General features: G+C 44.8%; 1 protein-coding gene and 1 long non-coding RNA gene across 2 annotated transcripts in view; both read right to left on the reverse strand.

The window, feature by feature from the left end:
* The window catches only part of tp73 (tumor protein p73), a 20,725-nt gene extending 19,029 nt beyond the window's left edge, over positions 1 to 1,696 (reverse strand). The window contains exons 1-2 of the mRNA XM_060060029.1: positions 1,290 to 1,696; positions 5 to 93 (exon numbers count right to left, since the gene is read on the reverse strand). Of these exons, the coding sequence (XP_059916012.1) occupies positions 5 to 93; positions 1,290 to 1,328 (128 nt within the window). The 5' untranslated portion in view covers positions 1,329 to 1,696. The remainder of the gene's footprint in view (positions 1 to 4; positions 94 to 1,289) is intronic.
* Positions 1,697 to 7,102: 5,406 nt separating this feature from the next.
* LOC132457304 (uncharacterized) lies at positions 7,103 to 13,269 on the reverse strand. The gene is made up of 3 exons (XR_009525600.1): positions 12,906 to 13,269; positions 9,373 to 9,468; positions 7,103 to 7,247 (listed from the first exon to the last, which is right to left on the reverse strand). It is a non-coding gene; the product is annotated as an uncharacterized LOC132457304 (long non-coding RNA).
* Positions 13,270 to 13,435: the final 166 nt, after the last annotated feature.

Genomic DNA, 13,435 nt, shown 5'->3' on the forward strand with positions numbered 1-13,435 from the left:
GGACGACGAGGCGTTCTCCGAGCCGTAGGGGCTGGTGGAGGCGGCGCGGCTGCCAGGGCTCTCCATGCTGCTGCTCAGCAGGTTGTACTGGGACTGCAGGGCGAGGGAGGTGGAGGGGAGGAGGAGGGAGGTGGAGGGAGAGGGAGGGAGGTGGAGGAGGGAGGGGAGGGAGGATACAGGTAAAGGTGTTAAGTCTGGATGGGGGGGGGGGGGGGAGGTCGAGTTACATTTAAAGAAAGGAGGGAGGGGGTGCAAGGGGGTTGTGGTTGTGGGAAGGTGTTTGTGTGCATGTGAGTCAGTTAATGAGTGTGTGTGTGTGTATGTGTTTGGTGTGTGTGTGTGTGTGTGTGGTGTGTGTGTGTGTGTGTGTGTGTGTGTGTGTGTGTCATGGTGACGAATGTGTGGATGCAGACTATTGTGTACATTTTGACGCACAGTAAAAACAGAAAACAGATGTCCAGCGCTAAGACAACATATGATGCACATGTGCATGTGCGTGTGTGTGTGTGTGTGTGTGTGTGTGTGTGTGTGTGTGTGTGTGTGTGTGTGTGTGTGTATGTGTGTGTGTGTGTGTGTGCATGTGTTTGTGTGTGCGTGCGTGTGTTGGAGACTAAGAGTGTGTATCTGATCCCCCACGGGCCCAGAGTTGTAAAGCAGTGGTTTTAACATGTGTCTGCCTAATTGCCTGTCATGCCCCTCTGGTCCGCACTGTGTTCCAGCAGAGGGAGATTTAACTCTGCGGTGTGTGTCTGAGTGTGCATATGTATGTGTGTGCATGTGCGTGTGTGTGTGTGTGTCTGTGTGTGGTGGCAAAGTTGTCAATATTCATACATTATGGCCTCAACACAAATACACTGACACACACACACAGAATCCCTACTTCAATATTTTAGAGACATTCATGATGAATGTATTGTTCAATATGTTAAACCCATGCTTACACGTACGCAAACACACACAAATCCTTTTCAGAAAAGACGTAACTCAGTAGTCGTTCATAAAAGTTGCGACCATAACAACGGCAGCTGCCCCAGGTACCGTTACCAGAAATAGACACAGCTCTGAACACACACCTGGAGTCAAACCAGTACATCCATCACTCACCACTAACTCGTGGAGATGATCATGACTTTTACAGGTACAGACATTCATTAAATGAACTAACACGGTTGTTAGCAAAACCGTGAAGGCACCAGTACACACACATACACACACCCAAACCCTCACACCAACTCCACTTACACACGCACCAACCAGAAATCCTGAGTACTAAAACCTAATAAAGTTACCTTCTTCTTCACGTAGTACAATCCATTGGAGGCGCTCATATGTCTCGAGCCTCAGTAGCACTAGCAGTAGCAGTAGAAGGAGTAGCAGTAGTAGTAGTGTAAGTTGTAGTAGCAGTAGTAACAGTAGAAGCACTCGTCGTCGTAATGTCCCCGCACAACCTCCTCAAGGAGAGATGGATCACCACCTAGTAAGCAGAGTCCCTCACTACGAAACTGTACCACACGCTACCACATGGCATCCCACACACATCCGCCTAGAAACCCAGAGAGAGAGAGTGCAGAGAGCAGAGAGGCAGGAGGGACGGAGCCAGAGTGAGTATAAGAAGTGAGGATGATGGAACCCCCCCCCCAAAAAAAGGGATGAAAAATGCTATGGTTGCTCTAATTATGGCATGCCCGGACATAGACGGCAACGCTGGGACACATGTACACACATGCTCCTGACACCTTGCGAAGGCCTGGCCGTAGGTATACACTGTCTCGTCTCACAAGCCCTGAGGGGGCGAGAGAGAGAGAGAGAGAGAGAGAGAGAGAGAGAGAGAGAGAGAGAGAGAGAGAGAGAGAGAGAGAGAGAGAGAGAGAGAGAGAGAGAGAGAGAGAGAGAGAGAGAGAGAGAGAGAGAGAGAGAGAGAGATGTAGAGAGAGAGAGAGAGAGAGAGAGAGAGAGAGAGAGAGAGAGAGACGAGAGAGAGAGAGAGCGAGAACACGAGAGAGGCAGGTCTCATAAATGAACCTCAGAGACAGAGTTCAAGGGTCAACGAGGGAATCGCTTGTGGTGTGTACACGGAGGCAGGACATGCCTTGGATGGCTGTCAGATAGGACAAGGACTAGGAGCTGTTTGATGAGAGGTTCAGAAAGGCCATGTTGAACTAACGTTGGGGTCATTTCATGCTTTTTAAGTGATAATTGACCTTTTTTTACTTTACATATCATTTTTTTAAACTTTAGCTAGTACTATGCTCTTTTCTCAGTGTGAAAGAGACTAAATAAATACATTTAACAAATACTGGGTAAATATCAAGGTAAACACTGGGTTTGGATTTCAATGGTGAACCCATTTAATGATGTAAATTACAGTAGAACTGGTTACTTTAAAAGGTTATATAGTAACCTAGTAGGAGGACATTCTATTACATAACTATACCATGGAAGTAGGCTACTGTAATTGTATTATTTCCTTCATCTTGATAGGATCAATCAAACAACCAAACCTATTTTCTGTCTGTTTATCAGAAGTTTACAAGAAGACATTATAAGATTACTGTCATTCCCAGACAATCAATTTGGGCAATCAATGGGCAAAAACATAAACATTAAAGCTAAAGTGGTAAACACAGAATCTACCCTCATGTTGAAATCATCCACCATACATGTGGCTTCCCCATCGGTGAGCGGCAGACCTGGCAGAGGGGGTAGACATTGAACTGTTTAAGTCAGGGTACCTTCATTCACAACTGCCTCAAGGTTGGTTCACACACACGTCAAGCTGTACGTAAGATTCACTCTGCAGACACAACAGGTTCTTCCGTGACTTGTGTCAATGGAATTGTCGTTCATGTAAACACATTAGTCGCGCTGAATACTAGCCAGGAATGCAGAACGATTAATGCTATAGGTTGTTTATATTCGGGAAATCAGCTTTAAGATTAAAGTCTGTATACGCATGTCCTTTCATCCAAGTATATTGATTTATACTTTTAAATATTTCATAAAAAAAAAATATATATATTATTTTGTTATCATGAAACTTTTTTGTTACCTGTGGAGTTCCTAATCCACTCGCTGTGTTCCCCATGGCGTTCATTTAAAGGACGTCAGCCAATCACGCCAACCAAGTGAAGCCGTTGGCATGGAGGCAGAAGATAGATGGGCATACCACTCTCTGAAGTATATGGAAATAAATACCTGCGCTTTGATCTCGTTGTCATGGAGATTAGCGCACACAAAGGCTCCTGTCTCCCTCTTAGTGTCGGACCTTTCAGATCAGTGGTCCCTACTTCAGCAGGTATTGTCAGGAGGGGGTTCCCACATACACACTAAGCCCAGGTGCTGCTATCAACTGTCGAAAAACATTTACACCCCAACACACGCACACACACACACACACACACACACACACACACACACACACACACACACACACACACACACACACACACACACACACACACACACACACACAGACACACACACACACACACACACACACACACACACACACACACACACACACACACACACACAGACACACACACACACACACACACACAGACACACACACACACACACACACACACACACACACACACACACACACACACACACACACACACACACACACACACACGCAGGTGTGCTTCGTTGTACCACCTTGATTTTCTGAGCAACAAGTTGAAACAGACTGAAACCGTCACTTCAAGTTTAGGTATGTGTGCACTTAAGTTTGGATACGTTCTCAACGTATATGTGTGTGTGCCAGTGTGTGTGCGTGTGTGTGTGTGTGTGTGCGTGTGCCTGTGTGCGTGCGTGTGTGTGAGCGAGCATATTCAAGCGTTTACACTTCCTGTGCCGGCCATATCCAACGTGCCCTATGGGCAGCCATCTTGTCGGCTGTCACTCAAAGTTTGTCTTTGAAGGCTGAAAAAGTTTTTCTGTTTATCCTTTCATGTCCGGGTATAAGCCAGCCTCACAGCCTCAGCCTTGTGTGTCAATGTGGAGGAAACACAAAAGAGCTGAAGACATGGATAAGAATATTACTCCGCCATTGAGCTGTGTTCACCACTGCTATATATGCCGTCAAGGGCCTTGTACACAGAAGCGCTGAAACACTACCCATACAGAAGCCATAAACTATATCAGGAGCTAAAGTCCCCGCAGTAATGGTCATCAGACCACTGAACACGGTAATACTTTAACTATTTCAAGGAACTATTCATGTCAAGAGAACAGTTAACAATGCTCAGAGTGGTTGCGGACCAGGATGGGTTGTGTGTGTAGCAGTGTGTAGAGAGGCTGCCCCCTGGTAGGCAGCGCTCGCAAACTGCATCTAGATCTTTGACATTGACTTTGACTTTTAGTGACCTTACAACTTCTGACTATTCTGTAAAAACAATGACTTGTAATTTTATTTTATTCTAAATCCTACATAACTCCATCAATAAATCTATAATGAATGTAACATAACCATTATTTTTACCAATGTAAACAAAGTTCCAGTCACCACTCAAACAAATTGAGGATGGACAAATATACACTAGAGTGGTCAGCACATGAACCTTATTGGCTAAGTCTCAACCCATCATTTAACGGAGGTCACTCAGCCTGAACAATCTAGCCTGAACAAATAACCTAAACACCCCAGTCAGCTATCAGCACAAAAACAAATCAGCTCCCTGATTGTGTTATCTCAAACTTGACGAAATAACGTGAATTGGCCAAAATCCTCCCAACAGTCACAAACAACAACAACAACAATATCCTCAACCACAACAACAACAACAACAACAAACCAGCCGCTCTGGTGTACCTTACCGTGCCACACCGCTGAGAGTGCTCCCCGACACAGAGCATGTTCAGGATGCTGAGTGTGTATCCTTGACCTATCTGCGGTCAACGATAAACAGTGAACCATGAGCAGGCCCAGGAGCAACCATAGCACCGCTACACCGGGGGCACCGGCGCCAATGCCATGAAGGCTCACCGCGACGTCGCTGATCCAACCAGGGGCAGCCTCTCCTGAGGACGGCAGCGATGGGGACGAGAGGCGAGCGTAAACAATGCTCTACTCTACTCTGCCCTACTCCCCTCTGACTGAGAGCTGGGGGATACTGGGGGACATGATGCTGAGCTTCTAGGGGACAGGGCTTTCCTCGCAGCCAGTCGTCCACCTGTGCATCTCACTGATTGGGCCTCCTCCTCCTCCTCCTCCTCCTCCTCCTCCTCCTCCATCATCTCCCCTCCATGCGACACCACACCTCAGTCGTCACACTGCCATGACTATTCATTAACCATGCAGGCAAGTCTGGGCCTGCCCACCCATAGATTACATCCTACCAATAATCAGGGCATACCACGTGTACCATGTCTGTGTTTATGTATTTTTTTTATTTTTATTTGTGTGTTTTCTTTTCGGGGGGGGGGTTAACTCTGTTATGCTTACTTTTGTTGTACTTTGGCAACTAGGTGCAAACGCACTCACAAAAGTGACCCCCACACACGCACACACGCAAGCACGCACGCGCACACGCACACACGCACACACGCACACACACACGCACACACACACACACACACACACACACACACACACACACACACACTAACACACACCATATCCACAGATGGCTCTAAAATGGAACATAGGGTTTAATTAGGGTGTGTTTGGCCCCTCCCCCTGGCCCCCAGGGGGCGGGGGCAGGAGAAGAGAGGGAAAGGGTAACGCAGGAGAGGGAAACTATGGAGGGATTCTCTGGCTCAGTGGAGGGAAAAGCAAAACTGGAGGAGTGGACCTGTTTGTTTGCTTATTCATTGGCTGTTTTCTCTCTTGGATGTCAAACTAGGTGCAGGTAAACTCATTATTGGAGATTGTCCCCAATATCCAGATAACTTTGTTTGTTTGTAACTTTTGATTGTTTCAAGCAATAAATACAGATTTGGATGCATTATTTCCAAATGTGGGAAATGTTTTAGTTGTATGTGTATATTTGCTGTGCCTAAATGACCCCAAGAAAGTATTTTCCCTTCAGTGCAAGCAACTGATCATCAATTCTTGATCATCTTTACTGATAATCGATAACGTAGAACTCTGAATCAGTGCCAGAAGCAACTCATTTAGCCCTGGATCAGACTCAAACAATTTTTTTGGACTAAACAAAACCATTTAAACAAACGTCACTCTTGGGTGTGAATTCAATCGGCTGACAACTGTGCCCCAGTTAGAATTAAAGAGGATAGATTGATGGCTCCAACTAACCCATAAGTGCTCAAACTAGCAACACAACACTGCCAAAACTCAGTGGGAAAGAGGCAAAGCTCGGGAATTCATCCCAGGATGTCTGGAGGCTTGACGGGCAGACACAGGCAAACAGTCAATAAAATAGATTTGCCCTGGTGCTCTCATTCATTTCCCACCTCAGGTAAGGTAGAGACTCGAATGGCAGGAAGATCTTAAACATGTCGCACTTATGTAAACTGCGTCCTCAACTAGTACACTTCCAAAATCACACACAGAATTGATTCGGGGGAGGATACTGCCGTGGCTATAAGGATGTCTGACTCCCAGGTGAACTGGGTTCGAACCCCAGTGTCCTCAGTCTACCTTTGGGCATTCTGGAGCAGGCTGCCCCTACATGCCCAACATGGATCAAATTTTTTGGGGGGAATCTTTGGATAAAAGCGTATTCAAGGACCAACTATTATGTCTTAAGAATGTACAACAGGGTGGCCCGGTGGCTCTTTGGCCCCAGTATGAACTGCGGCGACCCGGGTGTCCTGTGGTCCTAGCTGTCATCAGCCCCTCTCTTAAACCACGCACTGCCCTGTCCCTCTACACTCTTCGGTCCATGGGCTTTGGGTCTGCCCAACACATACATACATATATCAATACATATATCTGTATCGATGTATCAATACAGATGTATGTATTGGTATTGATGTATCAATACAGTTCTAAGTATTGGTATTGATGTATCAATACAGTTCTAAGTATTGGTATTGATGTATCAATCCAGTATTGGTATTGCTGTATCAATACAGTTCTAAGTATTGGTATTGATGTATTGATGCAGGAATACAGATCAGCACCCACCATGACGCCGTCCTCCAGGTCCCTCATGTGGTAGACGTCCATGCAGACCTCGGTGGCCCCCCGGTGCCCCCCCGGGGTGCTGGTGGAGGGCACCGGCCGCTCCCCCGACTGGCCCCCCGGGGGCATCTCATAGTAGGTGGTGTCAGGCTCCCTGTGGAGAGACCCCGGGGGGCGTTAGCACTCTGACGGGGCGTGGCCGCGTCTCTAGTATGTCAGAGAGAGACATGACCCCCAGGTGGAGAGGGAACGGCCCCACGTGAGGAGAGAGGGGAGCGACTGACCGTGGTGTTATGGTGGATGGTCGTTGTTGTAGGTTGGAGTCCTATGAGGGGATGCTCTGGTGCTATGTGTTGGTTAGCAGCAACACATATATATATAATGTACCTATAGTGCTATAGCTACAGAGCTATAATGTACCTATAGTGCTGTAGCTACAGAGCTATAATGTACCTATAGTGCTGTAGCTACAGAGCTATAATGTACCTATAGTGCTGTAGCTATAGAGCTATAATGTACCTATAGTGCTGTAGCTACAGAGCTATAATGTACCTATAGTGCTATAGCTACAGAGCTATAATGTACCTATAGTGCTGTAGCTATAGAGCTATAATGTACCTATAGTGCTGTAGCTACAGAGCTATAATGTACCTATAGTGCTGTGGCTACAGAGCTATAATGTACCTATAGTGCTGTAGCTACAGAGCTATAATGTACCTATAGTGCTGTAGCTACAGAGCTATAATGTACCTATAGTGCTATAGCTACAGAGCTATAATGTACCTATAGTGCTGTAGCTACAGAGCTATAATCTACCTATAGTGCTAAAGCTACTGAGCTATAATGTACCTATGGTGCTAAAGCTACTGAGCTATAAGTTACCTCTGGTGCTATAGCTACTGAGCTATAAGTTACCTCTGGTGCTATAGCTACTGAGCTATAAGTTACCTCTGGTGCTATAGCTACTGAGCTATAAGGTACCTCTGGTGCCATATGTTGGTTAGCAGCAACACCTGCGCTATAATGTACCTATGGTGCTAAAGCTACTGAGCTATAAGTTACCTCTGGTGCTATAGCTACTGAGCTATAAGGTAGCTCTGGTGCTATAGCTACTGAGCTATAAGGTAGCTCTGGTGCTAAAGCTACTGAGCTATAAGGTACCTCTGGTGCTATAGCTACTGAGCTATAATGTACCTATGGTGCTAAAGCTACTGAGCTATAAGGTAGCTCTGGTGCTAAAGCTACTGAGCTATAAGGTACCTCTGGTGCTATAGCTACTGAGCTATAATGTACCTATGGTGCTAAAGCTACTGAGCTATAAGGTAGCTCTGGTGCTAAAGCTACTGAGCTATAAGGTACCTCTGGTGCTAAAGCTACTGAGCTATAAGGTAGCTCTGGTGCTAAAGCTACTGAGCTATAAGGTAGCTCTGGTGCTAAAGCTACTGAGCTATAAGGTACCTCTGGTGCTAAAGCTACTGAGCTATAAGGTAGCTCTGGTGCTAAAGCTACTGAGCTATAAGGTACCTCTGGTAGCTACTGAGCCATGAGGTAGCTCTGGTGCTAAAGCTACTGAGCTATAAGGTACCTCTGGTGCTATAGCTACTGAGCTATAATGTACCTATGGTGCTAAAGCTACTGAGCTATAAGGTAGCTCTGGTGCTAAAGCTACTGAGCTATAAGGTACCTCTGGTGCTATAGCTACTGAGCTATAATGTACCTATGGTGCTAAAGCTACTGAGCTATAAGGTAGCTCTGGTGCTAAAGCTACTGAGCTATAAGGTACCTCTGGTGCTAAAGCTACTGAGCTATAAGGTAGCTCTGGTGCTAAAGCTACTGAGCTATAAGGTACCTCTGGTGCTATAGCTACTGAGCTATAAGGTCCCTCTGGTTTATGTGTTGGTGAGCAGCAACAGCTGAGCTGAGCTATAAAAAAACCTCTAGCTGACTTTTTGGGGAATTACCAAAAGATGCACTTAAAACAACAGCTCTTCTTTGTAGAGGAGATGAGATTAATACAATGGCTGTTTAAAATTCGCAAGAGTCTTATTCTAATATAAAAAAAGATATATATATTCTGACATATGTTCTTTCTCTTCATTGATTTGTTGCAAGGCTTTTATGGATTACAAACACTCATATTGTACAATATACATTGTACTAAAAGCACAAGATGTTGTTAAGAACATTACCAATATGCAAACAGACGTTGGCAATGCCTTGGGGTTTAGATGAGACAAGAGCGCAGAACGATAATATAATGGTGTGAAGATGGGACTTACAAGGAACTCCACAGGTGCTCAAAGGTGCCTCCCTCCTCCGCAGCCGTGACCTGGGACATCTTTAATGATGGGATGTCCAGGGAAGGGTATATGACTCTGTACACACACACACACACACACACACACACACACACACGCACGCACGCACGCACGCACGCACGCACGCACAAACGCACGCACGCACGCACACACACACACAAGCACATAAAGAAATAAAAATATCATGATGTGAATGTGAACAAATGTTACAATAACTGATACACTATGAAATGAATCAATTTCATTGAATCTTACTATTGATCAACACATTATTTATCTTTATTTCATATATCTCCATAGAGCTGTATTACAATAAAACCAGCCATTTTGTTCCGTTATAATATATATATATATATTGGTATTAGTAATGTGAAATGTATTTGATTTTTGCATTATCTATCCACGGCAGAGAGTTGCCTATAATAGTAGCATATATGAAAGTAGATTTCACCATCCTCCTCAATCTCATTTGTGTAATAGGTAATACTCTCATATTAGGAGCATGTGTTATCATGCTCCTAAATTAACCAGCAAGATTAATCATACATACAAGTCAAACAATCAGTCACAAAAACAACAAACAAACTCACAGACATGCACTCCCCCCCCCCCCCCCCCCCCCCCCCCCCCACACACACACAAGCACACACACACACACACACACACACACACACACACACACACACACACACACACACACACACACACACACACACACACACACACACATACACACACACACACACACACACACACACACACACACACACACACACACACACACACACACACACCATCCAGGTGTGATCGCATCAGTGTGTATATGACGGAGGTGTCTGGGGGGCGCTGGCGTGCCCAGACCCGTCCACATCGTCACCCTCTCCTCCCTGAAGACGCACGACGGCTCGTGGCACCGAACGAAAAATAATCCAATTCCTTTCTGCACCTCGCCGACTACATCCGATGCTTCATATATCCCATAGGCCTCTTTCTTTTACACTGGGAGGAACGATTACATTTCAATGTTTCAAGAACGTCCCGTTGGCGAATTGAGGCCCGATGTGGACGCACGCTTTTGAGATGATTTTTCTCCAAGCTCTATAACCATAGACATGTCTATTCGCGTGCAAATTACTTTTCAGTTTTTCGAACTTTATGCCTTTGCATTTCGGCATATCATGCGATGCATGTAGTGTAAACAAGTTATTATTGGCTTTATTGTAAAAACTGCAACAACAAAAACATATACCACCAAAACAAATGACAAGCCTACCGCGTATGATGATACAAGTTTGGTTTGGTTTCCTCAAAGTGACCAACTTCTCAGACAGCTTAAATGATAAGATGTACAGCATTGAAAACAGTGTGGGAACTGCACCACGAACGCTCGCAGCATGTTGGAGGTTGCGTCCAAAGTTTGTTTAATACTCGGCCGTGTTCCGCACAGCATCTCCTTAGTAACCGTTGCGCTGCGCAGCGGCAACTGGGGCAAAAGTTCACGACTCGAGGATGCAAGTTGCGCGCTGGCCTATTTATAGGAGAGGTGCAAATATCATGAATATCGACACACAAATTATATTAATAATTAGGCCTTTTTTACAATTAATTATATCATGTCTTTATCAGCCTCCACCCAATGTTGTGTCCGCACCATGTCCAATGTTATAGGTTCGGAATCTGTAACCAAAATGTGTGTTTTGTTCTGTTCTTGATCGATTTGAACCTTTAATCTTAAGAAGCGCTGTTCATATCGATTATTGATAGGGGTTGTTTGTTGATCGATTCAGTTAAAACTTGAAGACCCTCTTTCCTTTTTACCATGGGTCAATGTCAGAGTCCACAAACGCACGTACACACACACACACACACACACACACACACACACACACACACACACACACACACACACACACACACACACACACACACACACACACACACACACACACACACACACGCGCGCGCGCAGGCAAACGCAAGTGCGCACACATATTGGTTCTGGAACTCTGGAGCAGCTGCGCGAGAGCCAATTAGATCCCCGCTATTCCCGCGGTGGCTGCCGCCTCTGGAACCCTCGCGCTGCGCTGCTAATTGAGAATCCACCCGGACATCAGCCAGTGGTTTCACTTAGCAGCCAGCCACGCGTAAGGCTGGGGCGTCCGTTCCTCATAGCTCACTGATAACGTCGCATGTGATCCTACACTAAAAGAAGCCTCTTCCGTTTGTTATCCAGTAAACAGACTACACGGGGCTGTAGCCTTATAAGTTCCACAGGGTAGGACTGCTGTCGGTGGTATTTTGGTTCACCTGCCGTCACTGCGCCCATGACAACGCACACAAACGCACACACACACACACACACACACACACACACACACACACACACACACACACACACGCACGCACGCACGCACGCACGCACGCACGCACGCACGCACGCACGCACGCACGCACGCACGCACGCACGCACGCACACACACACACACACACACACACACACACACACACACACACACACACACACACACACACACACACACATTTTACTGCTACGGGGCATTTCATATAAAGAATCCCAATTGAATCGTAACGATAATAACGATGTGGTGATTTAAAATGGTTATCCAGAAGGCCCATAGTGCGACAATTTATACCAATTAAATGATAGACATAGCCTTTCTATCGAGTAGGCCTCTACATTTTGGGAAATATGTAGGCTATATTTATAGTATTGGCTACTTTTAATAAATCTGCACCGTTTCGATGTCATCTTTTATTTTACATTTTTAAACCTTTTGCGGTTGGAACAGTAAGAAATAACAATTTTAATTAGGATGCTTAGCAATTCATTTTATTCAAGGCTAGTTGATGCTGAAAGTGGCAACATCATTTATCATCTAACCTTACACATGATCTAGACCTACGGATTAGCTTGCAAACACATTTCCTAAAAAAAACATTTTTTTAATCAATTACTTTCTAGGCCTATATCTATAGTTTTAACAGGTCTAGGCGATAGACTTCTTCTAACATTATATATAAATGGGCCTAAATGGGCCTGAATTCTGTTGCTTATGTTAAAATAATGCAAGATCACACAAACTGTCTTTCTGATACAATGATTCAATTTCTTTATGTTTTTTGTTAAATTAAAACCAAAATACCACATTTAATAGACACTACAGGTGCGTGAAGCACATAAGGAGCAGATAAATAGGTCAGCCCAATATTCAAGCTAGTCAACGTGGCTATGAAGTCAAGATCCCTAAAATCCCTAATATAGTCAATATAGGCCTGTAGTCAACTCATCTTCACATATTTAAAATTAAATAGCTTATTTGTAAAAATAACGTCTGCGTCGTTACGCGGCCATTGTTTCCCTCAGATTTCCAATTAAATAATAAAACGTTAAACAGCATCAAACGATATCAAACATCCTTACCTTCGCTGCAAATAGGCTAAATAAATAACTATAAATATATAAAACAACTTACCACGTTTTTGAGATCACAAATGTCAAATGACCTAATTTTGCGCAGATCTGCCGTTTTTATAATCTATCATGCCATGGGAATGACCCTCCATAAAATAAATCGACCGACTTCCGACGTTGATAAGAACGCAGGAAAAGTATTGACTCTTCTAAGAAATCTAAAAAGAAAAACATTTGGTTTGATTGCTATTCAGAAAAGTGTGAGGCAATTGCTGCTGAAAGCTGAGGAGACGAGAGGCAGCGGTGGGAGAGGCAGGAGGCGGGAGAATCTAGCCGCGGTTTGGACGCACACAGGCGGGAAACCGTGCCCAGCGCACCAGAGGCCACACATATTAGAAAGGAACATTTTACTGATAGCCTACATTCAAGATGTGGTCGTCCAATACGTCTATAGAATTAGAAATAAGAACGGTTAACTGGAGACATTAGGACGTAGGCCTGGTGTTGTTATAAAGGTTTTCAAGCTGTTTAACACACGGACGAATTAGAAAATGTTAGAATGAAAAAAAAATAAACATTACCCTTTATATT

The sequence above is a fragment of the Gadus macrocephalus genome, chromosome 1, assembly GCF_031168955.1.
Source record: "Gadus macrocephalus chromosome 1, ASM3116895v1".
Taxonomy (NCBI): domain Eukaryota; kingdom Metazoa; phylum Chordata; class Actinopteri; order Gadiformes; family Gadidae; genus Gadus; species Gadus macrocephalus.